This window comes from Podarcis filfolensis (assembly GCF_964270895.1).
Source record: "Podarcis filfolensis genome assembly, chromosome: 15".
NCBI classification, from domain to species: Eukaryota; Metazoa; Chordata; class Lepidosauria; order Squamata; family Lacertidae; genus Podarcis; species Podarcis filfolensis.
The window spans coordinates 15,520,187-15,540,560 of NC_139618.1; the positions used below are offsets into that span (position 1 = coordinate 15,520,187).

Below are 20,374 nucleotides of genomic sequence, written 5' to 3' on the forward strand. Positions count from 1 at the left end.
TTGCTAGTTGTTCCCAAGACGCCTCCGTCTCCTTTCATGCTCTTTGGGGACATAGATCAGGGAGCGCCATCCCTAGGATTCTTGCACTCATGGCAACATGCATGGAAACAAGTCAGGTTATGGGTTGCCAATTTCTCGACCAGCCATTGCCGCTGCATCTTTCAACCATGGCTTGGTGTGGGTAAACGCCAGCCCTGGGGTGCTCTTGACCTCTGGTCAGTTGGCAGCCATGGCTACGCAGCAACCCAGCTAGTCTCATTTTGCGTCCCCGCAAACAACTCTCTGTATTTGGCCTTTGGCTATCATGATCCATACAATGCATTCAGTTTCCCATTCCAGAAATCCCAGCACTCTGCCTCTGAGCATGTGCAAAGTTGTTTTTTTTTATCAGAGGGGAACAGGCTCGTTTTGCAAAGGCAGCTCCTAATGGTGGGGGTGTAAACAGGGCACTGAGGCCAGCGACTGAGACTGGCCAAGGTGGTAGGGAGGGGGGAGACTTAAAGATGGAAGCTATTTGCTTCTGATCTGACCAGGCCTTGCTGAAATGGGGTTTTGAGAAGGCTGTTGGGTTATTCGTACACAGGGCTTGTGAGAAAACACAACTTAGAATACAGTAATAGAATTGTAGGGTTGGAAGGGACCCCCAGGGGTCATCTAGTCCAACCCGCTGCAATTCAGTTTAGGGAAGCAACAATTGCAAAGGCAAGTCACCTTGTTTAACCCCTTCTTTTCCTTCTCCCCCATGCTGACCAAGCTCACCTGCTCACAGTCAATGTACACATACATATACACATGTACATGCATGCACACACACATACATACACGCATACATACTCACACACGTGTGTTCCTGAGCTTTTAACAGCCACAGAAACTAGCCACAGCTGAAAGATTTTCCAGGCCTAGAAACGACTGCCCCGCCACTCCCGCCCCAAGGCAGGTTCCTCTTTCAGGCTCTCTGAAGCTTAAAAAAATAAGCCGGGGCCCACTGAACCAGACGGGGCTTGCTGCAAACTAAACCTGTCCAAGAACTGAGCGTGCCTCTGAGCATGTAGGGAGTGCAGGCGCCCCGCGCAGCTGGAGATCCGCCTAAGAAGGCGGGGCGGCGTTCCTTTTCTCCCAAAGAGACTGGAGAGTTAGGTGGGGGCTTCGCTCGGGCTCCTTCGGGGGTGGCCCCGTCGCGGGTGGGCGGCGACGCGGAGGCGGCCGTAGCGGAGTGGGCGGACGGACAGACAGACAGGCGGGCGGCCGCTCCCCGCTTCCCTCCCTCCCTGCTCGGGCTCCCGCGCATGTGCCGCCGCCCCCCCCACTCCGCCGTCGCGACTTGCTGCTCCTCCCTCGATCGCCGCCCAAGAGAGCGGAGCCGGAGCCATGAAGGATCGGACGCAGGAGCTGCGCACGGTGAGCCCCGTCGGGGAAGGGGCCGCGGGAGGGAGACGGGGTGGACCCCCAGCACAAGGCTAACAGGGAGGGGTCCCCTCCAACCGTGGCCCCTCCAGCCTTGCCCCCTCCATTTGAAGCTGAGCGAACCTCCCCGTCGAAAACGGAGCCAGCGTAGAACCGGAGGGGGACGACAGCGATCCCTCGTCTATTCATAGGGCGGTGCCGTCCATGGATGCGTGCGGCGGTGGTCGTGGAACATTTTGCCCCCTCTCAACTCTCCAGGGAACGGACGACAAGGCTGTGCCCGCTCCTCGCGCCTCCATATCGCCTTGTTGATTCGCGGGTGTGGGGTGGAGAGATAGGGGGCTGGCTGGAGGGATCGCCCCAGTTCTGATCTGCAGGAACAAGGGCGGCATCTCGTGTGCGGATCTGATCTTCAACCCCTGGAATTGGGAATGATGAGGCACTCTGCTCCACGCCCGCCATCTCTTTTGAATTCTCTTGGGGGGGGGGGTTGACGAAGATTAGACCCTGTCCTCCTCCTAGGGACGTAGCAGCGCGCATCTCTGGGACGTGCGGCGTCAGAGGGGAGAGGGGGCTCCTGAGCATCGGCAGAGTGCCTGCTCTATCACCCTGAGGGCGTGGGGTGAGCCAGGTTGTGGCGATGCTGTTGGCCACCACAGCCCCAAAGGGAAAGGTTGCTAATGGGGAGTCCCATCGATGGGGCCAGCTGGGGTGACTTTTCTTCCGGGGAGGGGGGCTTTTACTCACAAACAGAGGCTCTTTCTGTCTTCACGGGGAGGGGGGGCTTTGCTCTTGGGGAAGGGTGCTCAGGAGTGCAGCCTTAACATGGCTGTTCTTTACTAAAGGGGCTGCTTAAATTCTGCCAGCTTGTTTCAAGCACCTAATTGTATAATTGTTTAACTGATTTTGGTTGAAAGCCGTAACTTTTTTGAATGACAAGAAGGGAGCCGTGGTATGTTGTTTTCCCAAGCGGAATTTTCTTTCTGTGCTTTTTTGCCTTTAACAAACGCAGGCATCTCAGGTGGCTGCCCTCCTGGTCTTCGACTCCCTAAAAAGGAACCTGCTTGAGCCAATGCATAGCTGCCACCCTCTCCAAAACTTTGTTGTTTTTGTTGTCGTCGTTCCTGTAATTTGGGGATGGGAGACTTCGGATGCTAGACTCCAACTCCCATCAACCCCAGCCAGGGAGGATGATGGGAGTTGGAGCCCAACAATGGGGGGGGGGACACTACAGATGTCCCCCCACCCTTCCTGTAATGTACAGCAAATTTCTCCAGGGCAGGCAAGGGCAAAGATTGAAATGGAGACCTGTGAGACTCTGTGTGCTTGAGGGCTAGCACCTTAGAAGCCAACTGTTGAGCATGCAACACCTGTTGCTACCGTGCAACACTCTGTGGCTTCCTTATGAGGAAGGTTGGTTGTGGATTTAAGGCAGGGGTGGTCTGGGGATGGATTCAGGACGTTGTTGCTTATTTAGGAGAAGCTAAGAAAACCCACCCACTTTCCAGTGAAACGGAAGTCCTGACATTTGCGGGTTTCGCTGCATTCTGATGGCCCCAAAGAATCGTCAAATTGTAGAGTTTGAAGGGACCACGAGGGCAGTGGCGTAGCGTGGGTTGTCAGCACCCGGGGCAAGGCAAGTAATTTGCGCCCCCTAACCCATGGATTTTAGTAGGGGCAGAGAGCTGTGAGTGCGAGCGCCCCCCCCAGATGTTGCACCCGGTGCGGCCGGCCCCCCTGCACCCCCCACGCTACGCCACTGCACGAGGGTCATCTCAGTCCAACAGCCTGCAATGCAGCTATTTTTTTGCCAACGTGGGTCTCGAACCCCTAATGCTGAGATGAAGAGTCTCGTGCTTTACCATCTGAGCTATCCAGGCTCAACATAGGCCAGTGGTTAGAGCACCTGCTTTGCATCCAGAAGGTCCCAGGTTCAACCCATGGCATCTCCATGTAGGGACAGATGTCAGCCCAACATCCTAGTGAGATGCTGATGGTCTGTGTGGACCAAGGTTTCCTGGGATAGATCAGTTGGCAGAGCATGAGACTCTTAATCCCAGTGTCTCAAGAGTTGTGGGCTCCAGCCCCACATTGGGGGAAAGATTCCTGCATGGTTGGACTAGATGGTCCCTTCCAACTCTGACTTTCTATGACTTCACACCACATGGCCCCCTGTGCCCTCCAGATGTTCTTGAACTACAACTCCCATGAGCCCCCGCTTCCCCATCCGTGATGCAGACAGCGCTGACCTCCGTGGTCCAATGGCTGCCTGACTCAGCAAGGCATTCCAACAGAGGTGCATAAACCCACGAGCCATAAGGAAAGCCTGCTGGATCAAGCTAGTGGCCCATCTAGTCCAGCATCCTGTTCTCATAGCAGCCAACCAAAATGAAGACCATAAGCAGGACGAAGCATTGCCGCTTCTGACCGTGGAGGCAGAGTATAGTCATTGTGGCTAGTAGCCATCGATAGTCTTCTCCTTCTCCATGAATTTGTCTAATCCTCTTTTAAAGCCGTCTAGGTTGGTAGCCATCACTGCCTCCTGTGGGAGGGAGTTCCATAGTTTAACTGTGTGCTGGGTCCTTTCTTTTAGCTGTCTGAAATCTTCCAGTGCATTAGAGGGTTCTTGTTTTTGAGGATGGGCCAAGACGCAAGAGTCTCTGGCAGGGATCTTGGCTAGATGTGTTGAGGGTCTTCTTTTGTACAAATCATCCTTGACTCACAGATGCTGGCTTTTGTAAAAGAGGTCATGGCTCCTTTTATTTCTCATACAAATATTGAGGCACGGGGGTCACTCAGCGTCACTGGCATATGCAAATATCTGGCTCATTTAAGACTACAGAGAACCTTTAGTCTCCATGATGGAACTCACAGGTGGAGAATACTTTTTATAAATCTTTGTTATTTGCAAAGGGAATCTTCGTGTGAGTTAATATTTTATCGACCCTTTAGAGTTGTGCAGTATCTTTGCACTTTTGTCCTTCCAAGCTGTGACGCTTTTATGGTTTATATTTTTTATTCCTTTGTTTTCTTCTCCCCATCGCTCTTATTTTAATCTTTCAGTGCGCCTCCCTAGGAGAATCAGGGCCCCTCCCTGCTGCCTTCCCTTCCAAAGTGGGTTTAAACAAACCCCAGTTGCTGTCTACTCAGCGCCCCCTCTTCTGTGCTCCAGCCCTTCTATTCATCCAGAATAAATTTCTGCTCTGGAACTGAAAAGCCACAACTTGCTTCGAGCAAGGCCTGAGGGGAGGAGGCTGTGAGAGCATGTTGGTTGTGGCATGCAGATCGAGGAATGAAGCGTCGTAGTAATGAGGCATCCCAGAAAATGAGCACGGCTTTTTCAACTCCGGGGAAGGAGGTCTCTGCTTGGCCAGAGGTGAACCAGAGGGCACCTGAGGGTCCAGCTTCAGCCTGCGTCACCTTTTGGGGCCTGCAGACATCCCAGGAAATAACATAAGAATCTACTGGAATCAGGCCAGTGGCCCATGTAGTCCAGCACACAGTTCTCACCTTGGCTGGCCAGATGTCGTAATGCAAACCCTACAAGCAGAGTTTGAGCCCAATAGCCTCCCCTCCTTTGGTTTCCAGCAGCTGGTTCTCCAAAACGTCATGGAGGCAGAGCAAAGACGGTCCTGGCCTAGTAGCCCTCAATAACCCTCTCCCACACAAATTTGTCCAGTCCTCCTTTAAAGCCAACCATGTTGGTGCCTATCGACGCCTCCTGTGGCAGCGAGTTCCATAGTTCAACTAAAAAGGTACTTCAGTCTGTCCTCAGCCTCCAGCTTCCAAGGAATGTTGATGCATTCCAATGTCATGAGAGAGGGAGAAGAGCTTTTCTCTATGCACTTTGTCCATGCCAGGCATAATTTTATAAGTGTTTTATCATATTGCCTCTTCTCTGCGCTAAAAAGCCCCAGATGCTGCAACCTTTCATCACAGGGGAGACCCTCACTCGCCTATCAGGCATGGCCACACTTGGCCCTCCAGCTGTTTTGGGACTACAATTCCCATCATCCCTGACCACTGGTCCTGTTAGCTAGGGATGATGGGAGTTGTAGTCCCAAAACATCTGGAGGGCCGAGTTTGGCCATGCCCTAGGTCATTGTAGCTGCTCTTCTCTTAACCCTTTCCAGCTCTACAATATCCTTTTCAAGGGGTGGAAGCCAGAGAGGTTTCCCTTGTGTCACCATGTGCCTTTGGCACCTCGCAGGTGGAAAACATGGAAAGTTATGGAAAATATCCTTCCTTCCTTCGTTTGCCTGCCTGCTCTCTGGCTTACAGGGGTAGACTGCCTTTGCACATGGTGGCTCTGCTCTTTGTTGCCGCATAACGGGTCTGGAGTGGTGAGCGCCGCTTTGCACGGACACCTGCGTGATCTGGTACTCTGCTTTTGCTGCCAGCGATGAGTTCAAAACGTTCGCTGGCCGCTGGCTTCGTGACTTGCTGTGCGTCTCCTCGGGGAGAGCAGATGCTTGACCTTTGCTCCGCATCTAATGGGACCGGGTTGGCTTGTTTGAAAAAAGCCCGTTAACTGGGCTAATTGGCCAGCTCTGCCTCCTTTCCTTTGGGGTGTGCTATTCTTAGCCTGGGCTGCTCAGCGAGGCAACTGTTCCCTTTCGGCTGCTGCGCCAAATGTCCCCCTCGAAAGCAGCGCAGCTGAAGAACCTGGAAAGCAAAGGGGAGACGTAAGGAGAGATAAATGGACCACTCCTGGCAGCTTCCCCACCCCTTGCACGCCAGGCTGGATGCCAATGATTCCAGCAGGAATTTGTGGTTGCTTCTCGGCTGGTTTCAAAGTGAGGAGGTGCATTTTCAAAGGCTTGTTTATTATGCATCTTATAAAATGTATACACACCACTTGATTGTAAAAAAACAAACCCAACAATCCACCTCAGAGTGGTTTGCAAAAAAAGATAAAAAGAAAATTGAGGGGGGAAATACAGTATTTCAAAACATACAAAAAGTTAAAATACTGAAACAGGTTAAAATTCATATCAGCATTTCTAAGCATAAGGGTAAAGGTAAAGGGACCCCTAACAGTTAAGCCCAGTCACGAACGACTCTGGGGTTGCGGCGTTCATCTTGCTTTACAGGCCAAGGGAGCCAGCGTTTGTCCGCTCCGCAGACAGTTTTTCCAGGTCATGTGGCCAGCATGACTAAGCCACTTCTGGCGCAACGGAACACCGACACCAGAGCAGCGCACGGAAACTCCGTTTACCTTCCTGCTGGAGTGGTACCTATTAATCTACTTGCACTTTTTGGCATGCTTTCAAACTACTAGGTGGGCAGGAGCTGGGACCGAGCAACGGGATCTCACCCCGTCATGGGGATTTGAACCGTCAACCTTTTGATCGGCAAGCCCAAGGCTCAGTGGTTTAGACCACAGTGCCACCCGCGTCCCTTAAGCATATGGGTAGGTTTGCCTAAACAAGAATGTTTTTAGCCGGCGCTGAACATAATATAGTGAAGGCGCTTGCCTGATGTCAAGAGGCAGGGAGTTCCGAAGGGTAGGTACTGCCATACTAAATGATTGAATTCTTACAAATTCGGAACAGGTGTCCTGCGGCACTTGTAACAGGGCCAGCTCTGCCAGTTTAAGCAGCCGAGAGGGCAGAAGTGGGGTAAGGCGATGTCGTAGGTAAACTGCTCCCAAGTTGTTAAGGGCTTTATATACTAATAGTAACACCTTGAAATTAGACTCGTAGGAGATCTGCAAATGGTCTAGATCTCTGAGCCCAGGAGTTATCATCATCTTCTTCTTCTTCTTTGTCTTCTTCTTCTTCTTTGGCGATCACTCGTAGCCGAGTAAGATTGTCTTCCATAAACACGGTTTTAACAGTGAGTCTGTAAGTGACTATGGAAGCCAATTCTGGATCCACACGTCCTTCCACAGTGGGGACGTTGGTTTCCAGGTGGGAGTTGATCATGGTGTGGATTTGCCAAGCTTGCCTCCCTCTCAGCACATTTTCCCCTTGCATCCTGAGTTTGAGCATCTTCAAAGCCCATGACACCTTTGGTAAAGGAACAGGAGTTATATGCTGACAAGAACTCACCCCTGTTTGTGCTGAATGCTGCAGCACAATTGCTAACAGCAGCTTCCGGAATCAAGCACGAGGGAGGTCCCACATAGAGGGTTGCATGTCTCTTTGAATTTGTGTCCAATATTCGTTCCAGATTAAAGGCCTTTTGTTCTGGATTTGCTTTCTTTGCTTACTCCCCCACCCCCCCGAGCACCCGGATAAGGTCATTGTCAAAGTCTTGCTGCAGTCTAGCCAGTGTTTTCTGCGATGTGGTGATTTTCTTCCCACCACCTCTTTTTTAAAAAATTAATTGGAACATCAGCCCGTCTGGTATGGACACACACACCAAATGCCTGTGAGATTTTTTACATGCACGCATGCACACCCACACACCCACACCCTGTATTCCTGTGTGTTTAAGTAAACTGTTTCCAAGTGCTAGCCATTTTATTGGTTATTAATCACACTTCAGGGGGGTATGCCTATGTCAGTTTCTCTTCTCACCAGGGGATGGGGTTAATTAGGGATTTCCTTATATTTTTCATTTTTAAAATGGGAGAAATAGCGCTATTTAGTTTTTTTTTTAAAAAAAAGAATAGAGAGCATTAATGCAGTGAAGCAAGTACAGCGGTACCTCAGGTTACATACGCTTCAGGTTACAGACTCCGCTAACCCAGAAATAGTTCCTCGGGTTAAGAACTTTGCTTCAGGATGAGAACAGAAATCGTGCTCCGGCGGCGCAGCAGCAGGAGGAGGCCCCATTAGCTAAAGTGGTGCTTCAGGTTAAGAACAGTTTCAGGTTAAGAACGGACCTCCGGAACAAATTAAGTTCTTAACCTGAGGTACCACTGTACTGTAATTAACTCCCCCCCCCATGGGAACTGAAACTGACAATAACCCAGTTTGCACATCACAGTAAACCCTAGACAATGATTGACTGTAACTGCACTAATCTGGGCTGTTTCCTCCTCCCTACTAGCACACAGATCTGCAATCCCTGGCATTGTTTTATGTTCAAACTGGGGATCTGGGTTTGTTTTGCGCCAAAGAAACCACAGTCTGTAGCCAGCCTACTTGCTGTCTCTGACAGTGGAAGCAAATTGTGGCTATTGTGGCAAGTAGCTATGGGTGGCCTCTGTGAATTTGTCTAATCGTCTTTTGAAGGTTGTCCAAGTTGGTTGTCAGTCCTACATCCCAGGGCAGTGAGTTCCACCGTTTAACCATGCGCTGCCTGAAGAAATACTTCATTTTCTCTGCCCTAAATCTTCCAGCATTCATGCAGAGAATGTTCTCCACATCTCCCTTCTCTATGTACCATGCATAACTTTGTATGCAAGGGGCTTCTTGGCAATGAAGTGCGCTCTCTCTCTTTTGGGGGAGGTCTTGTCTCCTGTGTGCCACATAGGAGGGTCTTGGCAGCTGCTCTCTGTAGAAAAAGGCCCCAGTTTGAAACAATAGCAGATAAAAATGGCATAATAGGAGAGGTGGAATTAATTGCAGGGCGGGGGGTGGAGACGCTGGGAGTGCAGGTGTGTTTTCCATAGTGGTGTCGAACGAGGGGCGGCTGCTGTTCCAGGCGCGCAAGGATTGAACCCGCCCACCCATTTGCAAACACCCACCCATCCTCTCGAAGTGTACCTAGTTCCAAGGATCCTAGCTTAGCTGATGTTCCTCTGCATTCATTCTTTTGGATGCTTTCCAGAACTTTGCTTTTAGGTGTCACACTAGTCAGATTTGTTTTATTTTTATTTACTTTCTAAGTATGCACCCTGCCTTTCAGCATCCGAGCTTTCAAGGCTGGGGAATCTGGAGGGGAGTCAGACTGGGAGAAAGGGGGTGGTCTCAGCCACACAGCATGATCTGGGAGGGTTTAGGGTTCATATAAATTATGTATAGTCTTTAGGGATGCAGGTGGCGCTGTGGTCTAAACCACTGTGCCTCTTGGCTTGCCGATCCGAAGGTCGGTGGTTCAAATCCCTGTGATGGAGTGAGTTCCCGCTGCTCTGTCCCGGCTCCTGCCAACCTAGCAGTTTGAAAGCATGCCATCACAAGTAGATAAATAGGTACCGCTGGGGCGGGAAGCTAAACGGCGTTTCTGTGCACTCTGGTTTCCGTCACGGTGTCCCGTTGCTCCAGAAGCAGTTTAGTCATGCTGGCCACATGACCCGGAAAGCTGTCTGTAGACAAACGCCGGCTCCCTCGGCCTGAAAGCGAGACGATAGTCGCCTTTGACTGGACTTAACCACCCAGGGGTCCTTTACGGTACCTTTACCTTTTTATATTATGTATAATCTTATGGATTGTTGATATGCACTCGGCATTATGTGTTGGGAAATGACAACGGACATTATAATCCCTGACATCTCCAGGTAAAGGCAAGTGACCTGTGCATGCCTGCTCAGTCTGCTGTACAACAGGTGCTGCTGCTACCTGTTCATAGAATTGTAGGCTTGGAATGGACCCTCAAGTCTGGTGAGGGGCGTGGCCTAAGAAGAGAGGGTGTGGCCTGGAGGGAGTCCCAAGGACCTATGGACTGTATTTGGCACTTGCTTATTATAAGCTTGGCCATTGTATAACCCCATAACTATCATTAATCAATCTCTCTGTGAGTTTCTTTATTTTGAACAAAATTCTTTTCTCGCTAAACTTTTACATTTTCAAAAATGTAATTGAAAGTGTGTTACCTCTAAGGGGGCAATGCTAATTTTAAAAAATAAAAAGGGGGAAAACATTTTGGCAACTCCCACCCCCAATAAAGCAGAAATCTATACTTTTGTTTCAGCTTTTTTTTTTTTTTTACATTTCATGGGCAGTAATGGGGATTTGTGTTAAAATGAACAAGTGCATAGCACTTGATTAATTACTGTTGTTGTTTTTTTGAAACAATAAAAATAATAATCAAGAATTGCTTGCAATTTATTCTTCCCCAAACTGGACCTTCCCCACCAACATCAGTTTATAGGTGAAAATGGAACAAGCAAGATGAACATATTCCGCGAGGGAGGTATCCCATATCCCTGATGGGGTCTATTGCAATTCTGTTTGCATCATGCAGAAGAAGAGCAATGATTTATTAGTGCTTGGGAGCTGCCTGTCTGGAAACGGCTGCTGTCTGCGCTGAGAGTAGTTGAATGAACGATGGGCACTCAGTGCAGAGGTGCAGTGGATGATGCCCTTCCCCCGCAGGAAGCGAATTGAAAAGAGGAGGCAAGCCAAGAGCAGAGACTCATGCAGAGTCACAGCCGGCAACCTCTGCTGTGAACTACTGATTTGGGCCTGTGAGAGCCTTTAACTTTTTATTTCCCCATTTGATGATGGTGCATCTAATGTGTCGAAATGGTTAGGATACTAGCTTGCGTGGTATCCTCTGATGCCTCTCTTCCTCGGGGCCAGGTTGGTGCCTTGTGGGGGGGGCATATCATCTGCTTTCCATGAAGAAGGATGCAAGTTCAGACCCCAGGGCCATCTCCAAGGGCTGGGACTGGAGAGGAAACCCTGGAGAGCTACTGCCACTCAGTATGGACGATAGTGAGCAAAATAGGCCAGTGGGTCAGCTCAACATTAAGCACCTATTCCTGTTTAAATCAGCCTTTTATTCAGCTCCATGAGGACTGGAATCTTGCATTGGTTTTTAATGAAAGGAGCAGAGCATTAGGCTAAATCAGTGGTTCCCAAAGTGGGTGGTACTGCCCCCTGTGGGGGCCGATGGGATTACTACATCGATTGCTATATACTGTATATGGACATTTCCAGCACAAACTCAATATGTACTTGTAGCTTAGTAAAGAACACCTTTTGTTCGGTAAACTAGATGTTTGTGACCAAAATATTGCTGCTAAGAGGCAAGGAGTCAGCAGGGGGGTGCTGGCGGTGTAAATGACTCTCAGACTTTGAGAAGTTGGCATCGATGGGTCAAGGTAACCAATGTTCCTGAATTAATTAAATACTGTAGTTGGATTTTGAAGAAATGTGCAATTAATTGTTGCTGAATTTTAGTGTGCTGTTATCTTCCTTAGTGGGTCGTGCAAACTGCTGTTCTGAAGGGTGCTTTTTATGGAGTAGGGTAGGGGGCACTGGGGAAGAGTTCTTGAAAACAAGGGGGCAGTGGCACAAAAAAGTTGGGGAACGCCTGGTCTTGGTGGTCTCCAAAGGAGTCTGCAAGGTGCAATGTCCCGAGGGTTTCTCCCTTTCAGAAGTCTGTCCAAGAGGGTTTCTTTCATTCAGGGCATTTTGTGTCTTCCAGGCTAAGGACAGCGACGATGACGATGACGTCACTGTCGGAGTGGATCGGGACCGCTTCATGGACGAGTTTTTTGAGCAGGTGAGAAACCCCATTTAGTTGCACGAATTTGTCAGGGAGTCAATTATTTGGCCTCTTCCTGCAGATTCCCCCCCCCCCCCCCCGCCGCTGCTGCCACTAGTCGCCCCTTTGCTTCTTCTTTGAGCAACTAGATGCATTTTTGGTGTGGGGGGGTGCACCTGGCAGGAAAAAGTTGGCACGGAAGGCACTCGCTGAATCTCTAGTGGCATGGCGTTCCACAGGAATGGGCCAGTGTTGTGAACAGCCCTGAAATCTACAGTTGAAGGGCGGTCCAAAGATTTTAAAAATAATAGTAATAATAATAATAATAATAATAATAATAATAATAATTATTATTATTATTATTATTATTATTATTATTATTTATACCCCACCCATCTGGCTGGGTTTCCCTAGCCACTCTGGGCAGCTCCCAACAGAATAACAACAACAACAACAACAACAACAACAACAACAATAACAAAGCGACAAAATATCAAACATTAAAAGGGTTTCATTGCTGTCAAATGAGTTTCTCCAGTTCCAGGGAACAATGTTCCTGCAGAGATTTTCGGGGATTGAACTGGGATAGAAGATTTCAGGCAGTCCCTGGAGTAAGTCTTAACTGAATTCAGTAGTGCTTATTCCCATACAAGCTGAGTTAAGATCGAAGGTTTAGCTGAGGCCTTCTCCCTGGTTGCTGTGGGATGAAACCAGAGGCCTGCTTTTAAAGAGAACTATGAAGTGAGGGGAGCAGTAGCAGCTTGTTGAGGGCTTTTGAAATTAAAACAGGGCCTCTGAAGCAGGCCTTGTGGCAAGTCCTTATTTTGGCGACGCTGGGGTTTGATGTTGGAAGACGCCCTTGTCAAAAGCCAGGGCATTCCAAGCTCTCTGCTCACTCTGGCCCTCCTTCCTCCAGGTGGAAGAGATCCGGGGGTTCATCGACAAGATCGCGGAGAATGTGGAAGAGGTGAAGCGGAAGCACAGTGCCATCCTTGCGGCCCCCAACCCCGACGAGAGTGAGTAAGGCCGCCTTGCCTCTTCTTGGCTGAGGTGGGGGGGAGCTTTTGCCAGTGGATGGGGGCAGATGTCTCCCCCCAACAGTGAATATCCTTGTTTCGTGAAAACAAGCCCCTTTACTACAGCTCAAGTTGCAACCATAGAATCATAGGAGTTGGACGGTACCTCCAAGGTCATTTAGCTCAACCCCCTGCAAAAGCAAGACCCCCTGACAGATGGCCACCCAACCTCTGCTTAAACACCTCCAATGAAGGAGAAACCACCACCTTTTTTTTTGCAGGGTGGCACTTTCCCTTTAAACCAAGTGGGGAAGGAGCTCTGTCAGTTAGCTCAGTTGTTTGGTGTCAACATGCAGAGGACCGGGAGGCCAGCTGGCTAGCCCCAGCTGGGCCTTCTCCTTCCAACCATCCTGCTGCGAAGACCATCGGCCTCTGCTGCAACGTAAATCAGCGACACGGGCTTCAAAGCCAGGGCACACTATCAGCAGATCAAACTGCGCACACAGAATAGGCATGAGGCTTGTGAAAGCATACTACAACTACAGATTTATTAATCATAAATCAGGACAAAGAAACATGTTGTCTCTCTCGTCTTCTCAGAGAGAACGGAAAAAGCAAAAGCACAACGGAAGTTCCCAGCAAGCTGTGCTGGAATGCAAACAGACATGTGACATGCGACAATTCCACACGTCTGCTCCTTAAGGTGGAATGTAAATCTCAACAGTTAGAGCATGGTGGTGATAACACCAAGGTTGCAGGTTCGATCCCCGTATGGGACAACTGCCTATTCCTGCATTGCAGGGGTTGGACTGGATGATCCTCAGGGTCCCTTCCAACTCTGAAATTCAGTGGTTCTATGGTTTCCATTTTGTAGGGGAGTGGTCCACTCCCTGCAAGAAGCTCCAGTTCCTCAGGTTATCCACCAGCACCGCAAAAAAGACTTTCCCCTCACTTCTTTGCATAAGGCATCGGCAGCGGGGAGGGGGGTGTCTCTTCTCAGGTTTTGCTGCCCCACGTGGATCTCTGTGACTTGTTTAACCCCAGCCCTCCAAACAATTGAGCGTTCTCTCCTGTGGCAGGCTGGGGCGCTGCATAAATATCAATTAACTCCCTCGCCTGTGAGTGCATTAGGGGAAAGTGCTCAGCAATTAGCTGCGCCTTAATTTAGCCAGTGGACAGGGAGCGTGACACTCCTGTGGGTCTAGCAGGGGTCCTGTTAGTGCCACCATGCCAGGCGTTACAGGTGGCGCTGGAAGGGCAGGGCAGGATCAGCTTTCCTGCCCGACCCAGGATGCCAGTCCAGTTGGCCCAGATGCAATCGGAACAGTTGCTTAGCAAAGGGTGGAAGCGATGAGGGAGAGGGGGTACCATTGAGGGGCACCCCAGGGTCATTTGCCATATTCATGGGCATTTGATGCAAGGAGGGGCTCCTCCGGACAACCTGTCTATTAAGCATGCACAAAAGGTTTGTGGAGGTCAGACAGTCCCCGCTCCGTACTGAGCATTTAAGAACAGAATTTGAGCCTGCTGGATCAGGCCAGAGGGAGCCCATCTAGCCCAGCATCCTGTTCTCACAGTGGCCAACCAGATACCCCAATGGGAAACCTGCAAGCGGGATCCAATCACAAGAGCTCTCTCCCCCTGCCCTGCCCTCCCCTCCCCTCCCCTCCCCTCCTATGTTTTCCAACATCTGATGTTCAAGAAGCAACATTGCGGAGGCAGAGTTAGCAGTCCTGGCCGATAGCCGATAGCCCTCTCCTCCATGAATTTGTCCAACCTTCTTTTGAGCATAGTTGAGCTATGAAAAGTCCTTTTTAAAAAATCTGTCCTGAATCTCCCACCATTCCGCTTCATTGGATGTCCAAATGTTCAAGTGTTATGGGAGGGGGGAACTTTTCTCTATCCACCTTCTCCATGCCATGCATAATTTTATAAACTCCTATCTCATTGACTCTTAGCAAACTCTAACCTAAATAGTCCCAACGCTCCAACCTTTCCTTCATAGGGGAGTCACTCCACTCCCTCGATCATGTTGGTTGCCCTTTTCTGAACATTTTCCAACAACGGATTAGTGATTCCAAAGGAGGCCTTCATCCCACATCCATTCTGATTTGCTTCCAGGGCGTTTATGCATCTTCACATTAATCCCTTGTTTGTCCCACATTTTCCGGCACATTTCCCCTGTCACTTTCCTAACTGCAAAAAGTTCAGTGTGGTTGAAGTGGATTTGTGGTGCTAAGGTGACAAAACACTTTGGTCCATTTTTGTTTCCTGGGATGAAATGGGGTTTCAGAGTTTTTAGGGGTTTTTGAATGTCTTATGTAGATTTTCAATTTCATTGTTCTGTATGGGACAATGACAATAAAGATACCGCATTCGTATGCACTTCTGCAAAATACTGCAGGCTCTGTGAACCGGAAGAGCTTTGGATTAGGAGAAAGGATGGCTGGTGTTTGCTTCTTTGAAGCCCCCTTAGTGTTTTCTCCTGCCTGCAAATATTTTTTTATTTTCACAAGCAGCAGTAGACCATATTTAACAACCCCACTCCACCCCTGCAGAAGCACCAAAACTCTTAATTACATTTAACTTCCGAGCCATTTCCGTTTTTAAACAAAGGTATCATTGCACAAGTTGCCACGTGTCCTCGGGTGCCTATAACCATTTTCTATCGATATTGCAAATTACAGTGGCAGAGCACCTGCTTGGCGTGCAGAACGCCCCAGCTTCAACACATACACCCCTGTGGCATCTCCAGGAAGGGCTAGGAATATCCCCTACTTGAAACCCTGGAGAGCTGCTGCCAGTCTGTGCTGATAATACTAAGCTTAAAAGGTAAAGGGACCCCTGACCATTAGGTCCAGTTGTGGCTGACTCTGGGGTTGCAGCGCTCATCTCACTTTATTGGCCGAGGGAGCCGGTGTACAGCTTCCGGGTCATGTGGCCAGCATGACTAAGCCGCTTCTGGCGAACCAGAGCAGCACATAGAAACACCGTTTACCTTCCTGCCGGAGCAGTACCTATTTATCTACTTGCCCTTTGATGTGCTTTTGAACTGCTAGGTTGGCAGGAGCAGGGACCGAGCAATGGGAGCTCACCCCGTCGCGGGGATTCGAACTGCCGACCTTCTGATTGGCAAGTCCTAGGCTCTGTGGTTTAACCAACAGCGCCACCCGTGTCCTGCTTAGATGCTCTAATAATCTGACCTGGTGTGAGGCAGCTTTCTGTGCGTGGGATGGGGATCTCTCCAGCTTTCCTGCCTCCAGTGCAAGGTGGTTGCCCCCAGCAGCTCCTTCTAGGCATATCCCTCTTCCCGTTCCCCGTTCCCTCCCCTCTTGCCTTCTGTATTCCCTGCGTGGGTGAGTGCCGGAGGTTTCTGTGTTGGCTGCCCCCTCTGTCGCTTCTGACTCACTGCCGCGCTTCTCTTTTCTCCCTGCTTTCTCCTCCTCCTCCGGAGATTGTTGCCATCACCCACACAACCCGTTCCTGCCTGCTTACTCCATCCATACCCCTATTAAAAGTGGTCCCTGAGTGCTCCACTGTCCTTCATTCCAAGGAAACAGAGCCCTGGGGAAGCCCTGGAGTTTCTCACCATTGGGGTGGCGTGGAATGCTGTTACTCCTCAAGCTTTGCTAGCTGGCTTGCCTTTAGCCCTTCCTCCCTCTTCTCCCAGGATAATATTCCCTCCACATAATTGCTTTCTCCGTTCACCGCTGGGAGGGTCATCTCCTTCCATGCGCAGTCAACATCGATCTTGAGAAATTGCAGCCGCCCTGCCCACCAGTTCGAAAGAGAGCTGGCTTCTCCGGGGACCTCGGGATGTTATTAATGAGCTTTGGGTCCAGGCGAGTCAGGCGAGAGGATGGAAACGGCCAATTTTCCAGCACCTCCGCTGTGGCAAGACAGAAATTGCACCCCTTCGGAGTGCGTTGGAAAACCCGGAGATGGGAAAGGGCTGCTTAAGGAAGGGAAGGGAAATGCCTTTGGGGAGGGGGCGCTGTTGTCAAGCTGGGTGTGGAGCTTTATTTTGGGGTGGTTGAGGGCACTGAGCCCTGCACGATGAAAAGGTGGTGATCCTCTTTGTCTCTGCCAACGTACAAACACAGGCCTTTTTCCGGGCTGCCCCTCGGCAGCAGGACTGCCCGACATTTTCCTTTCCTTTATTAGCTGTGATTCTAATTGGACTAGATGAACCCTGGGGTTCTACAATTCTACGATTCCATTACAGTCTCGTCTCTTCTGTAATTTTAGTTAACAGCCGCCTGATAGGATGGAAAGAGCAAGTCCAGGGGTCAGCAAACTTTTTCAGTAGGGGGCCAGTCCATTGTCCCTCAGACCTTGGGGGGGGGCGGACTATATTTTTTTGGGGGGGGGGAGGAATTTGAACGAATCCCTATGCCCCACAAATAACCCAGAGATGCATTTTAAATAAAAGCACACATTCTACTCATGTAAAAACACGCTGATTCCCAGACCGTCTGTGGGCCGGATTTAGAAGGCGATTGGGCCAGATCTGGCCCCCAGGCCTCAGTTTGCCTACCCATGAGCAAGTCAGTGGATGCTGCTGTCCTCTGCAGCGGGCGAGGGAATGATGGATCTTCAGGTATTGTTGTATGAAGGCACCCTTCAGCCTTTGCTGTTGGCCTTGCTGGCCTGGGACTGATGAGAAATGGAGTTCAACAGCAACTGGGGGGCGGGGGGGGAAGGTCCCAAACCCCTGCACTGAGGACTGAATCTCCTCGATCCAGCAGGGAAAGGGTAGCAGAGCACCTGCCTCAGCCTGATCAGTATAAGCCAGTTTCCTATATTCCTGTTTAAACCAGCCATTAATTCAGAGCAATGAGGGCTAGAGTCTTGGGTTGTTTTTAGAGGAAAGGCCACAGCTCATTGGTGGAGCATCTTCCTGTCTATAGGCCCTGTCCTATTCTATTGCTTCCTGCTGACTGTGATTTTTTAAGTAATTGTAGGAATGTGATATTATATTAAGATTGCATCATCGTAATATGAAACACCCAGGGCCGCTTCACTAACAGAAACCAGCATCTGGGATTCCCTCTCTCCAAGTGTGTGTCCCACACCGTCCCCAAATCTGTTGTGGGGGGACTCAGAACCGATTTAGGGGCTCTGCATGGGAAGGGAGGGCGTTCTGTCATGGAAGGAAAATCCTCAGACTCAGCACTAGACTCTTGAAGTCTTCTGAGAGCTCAACAGAGATTAAAGATATGGCATTCTCCGCTTGCAATGAGGATTTGCCCTTTAATTATTTTCTTCTCCCTGCAGGGTGGGAGTTAATTACTGGCTTCTGTGCATTCCGCCCCCTCCCCTTTTTCTTGTATAGCAAAATAGCAGAGCTGCCTGTCAGAGTAGACAATACTGGCTGCATGGGCTGACTCAGTGTGGGTGAAAACTTAACGCTGCATGGCAATCCCCGATGGCATCTCTGGGCAGGGCTGGGAGGGAGCTCTGCCTGGACCCCTGGAGTGCTGCTGCCAATGAATGAATATTATTATTTATTTGTGTAGCCAAAGCCCTTATGAGAAGCAAAATAGAGATAACAGAATATAATACGTTGTGCATTTGAAATAATTGTGCAAACCATATCTTCTGTCAGATAAGAGTTTGTTCCCCCGAAGAATTTAACTTGGCTTCCCCACACAACGTTTTTCCTGAAAACTGCTGCTCTAAAGGCAAAACAGGCCACTTTTTCAGTAAGTGTCCCCTAATAAAAAGTTAATCAGATACTTACACTGACTTGCGGCAGCCAAGTTGAACCAATGGAAACAGTACAAGGCAGCTGCTTGTGCTGCTAAGCCCTAAGTAGCGTCAGACGCATAAATTTATTCTTATGCAAGGGTAAATGGGCATGTGTTATCTTCTCTCTTTATGAAGCTCTGGGAAACTGAGAGAATGGGGTTTCTTTATTTTTTACCAAGGATCCCTGTCAAGCTGCAACTCCTAGATAGTTTAAGGGCACCCATGATAGTTAAACCCTTCTAAAACTGCTGCAGTGTGAGGCAGGAATGAACAAATCTTGTCAGATTTATTGACTGATTGATTGATTGATTGAATGAATGAATTTATATACCGCCCCATACCCAGGGGGTCTCAGGGCGGTTCGCAGAATAAAATCAAGATATAAAACAACAAAATAGATAATAAAAATAAAAACAACCCAATAGCCCCCCCCAAAAAAACCCCACATTTTAAAAGGACATAGGATGTAAATCAGATCAACCAAAGGCCTGGTTAAAAAGGAACGTTTTTGCCTGGCACCTAAAGGTGTATAATGAAGGCGCCATGCAAACTTCCCTGGGGAGAGCATTCCACAGGCGGGGAGCCACTGCAGAGAAGGCCCGTTCTCCTGTTGCCACCCTCTGGACCTCTTGAGGAGGAGCCACACGAAGGAGGCTTTTCTCAGTTTCTCCAACTTTGGTTGGGATTCCACATCATAAGAATTGTAGGGTTGCAAGGGACCCCAAGGGTCATCTAGTCCAACCCTCTGCAATGCGGGAATCCTGCTCACAGCCATCCCTGAGAGGGCTCGAACCACCAACCTTCCAGTTAACAGCCAGATGCACTGACCTGCTGTGCCACAGAGGGGCTCAGTTTGCATTAAAAAAACAGGAGGGTTCTCATGAAAATTCGGCACCATTTTCATACGAATTAGTCCAGCGTCTGTTCTCGCAATGGCCGCCCAGATGCCCATCATGGGGAAATCCCCCAAACAGGACCCAAGCTTCTGTCGTGTTCAGAAGCATCACTGCTTCAAATTGTGCAGGCAGGACAATAGCCATCATGGCTAGTAGCCATCGATGGCCTTAATCCCCCATGAATTTGTCCAGCCCTCTTTTAAAGGTTGGCGGTCACGACTGCCTCCAGTGGCAGTGAGTTCCACAGTCTGCGCTGCATGAGGCAGTCCTTTCTTTCATCTGCCCTGAATCCTGCAACATTCCTCTCCATTGGATGTCCCTGAGTTCTAGGGTTAGGAGAGAGGAAGGGAAACTTCTCTCCTTCCACTAATTTTATTTACCATCCATCATGTTGCTCCTTAAACGCTGCAACCTTCCTTCATAGGGGAGTCATCCCCTCGATCATTTTGCTTGCCCTTCCCTGAACCTTTGCCAAACTCTCCCAAGTTGGTAAAATGCTCAAAGGCTGGCAACGGGGTTCTTTGTTGGACGTGTTGCAGTGTGTAAGCATGCTAACTGGAAAGGAGATGGGCTGGAAGCTCAGGGCTGAGCATAACCTCGGCGTTTGCCCCAAGGCAGTGCTGATCCTACTGAGGACGTCTGAGGCCCCGCACAGATGCTCTGAGCTCAGCGGAGAGTCTTGGCGCGAGGCTGCCAGTGCAGAGACCTTGCCATGCCCCCGTCGCCTCCTCTGTGCCACCCAGACTTGGCTGCTCTGCCAGCGTTGCTTGGTTACGTTGGCGATGTTCAGAGTTCCAGGTGACGACAATTATCTCCTCTCCGGGCCAAGGGGGGCGGGTTGCGGAGGGGGCAGGGAGGGAGCAGGCTTGCACCTGGCACCTCCAGCGCCAGGCAGCTTAGGGAAGCTGCAGGAAAAAGGCAAGCAGAGCAATGGGGGGGGGGCTGGAGCGCGCCGCCCCTGCGAGGGAGGGCTGCAGCTTT

The 20,374-nt window shown here is 49.9% G+C and overlaps 1 protein-coding gene across 3 annotated transcripts in view; it reads left to right on the top strand.

Annotated features, from left to right (window-relative positions):
- Nucleotides 1-1,271: 1,271 nt before the first annotated feature.
- Nucleotides 1,272-20,374, top strand: part of STX1A (syntaxin 1A) — a 41,733-nt gene continuing 22,630 nt past the window's right edge. For 2 of the 3 annotated variants that reach the window (XR_014542051.1, XM_083588205.1), the window contains exons 1-3: nucleotides 1,272-1,401; nucleotides 11,671-11,748; nucleotides 12,647-12,746. Coding sequence is in view for 2 of the 3 variants with exons in the window: in XM_083588205.1 (XP_083444331.1) it covers nucleotides 1,372-1,401; nucleotides 11,671-11,748; nucleotides 12,647-12,746 (208 nt within the window). In the remaining variant the exon portion in view is untranslated. The remainder of the gene's footprint in view (nucleotides 1,402-11,670; nucleotides 11,749-12,646; nucleotides 12,747-20,374) is intronic. The other variant, XM_083588204.1, reaches the window with a different exon arrangement.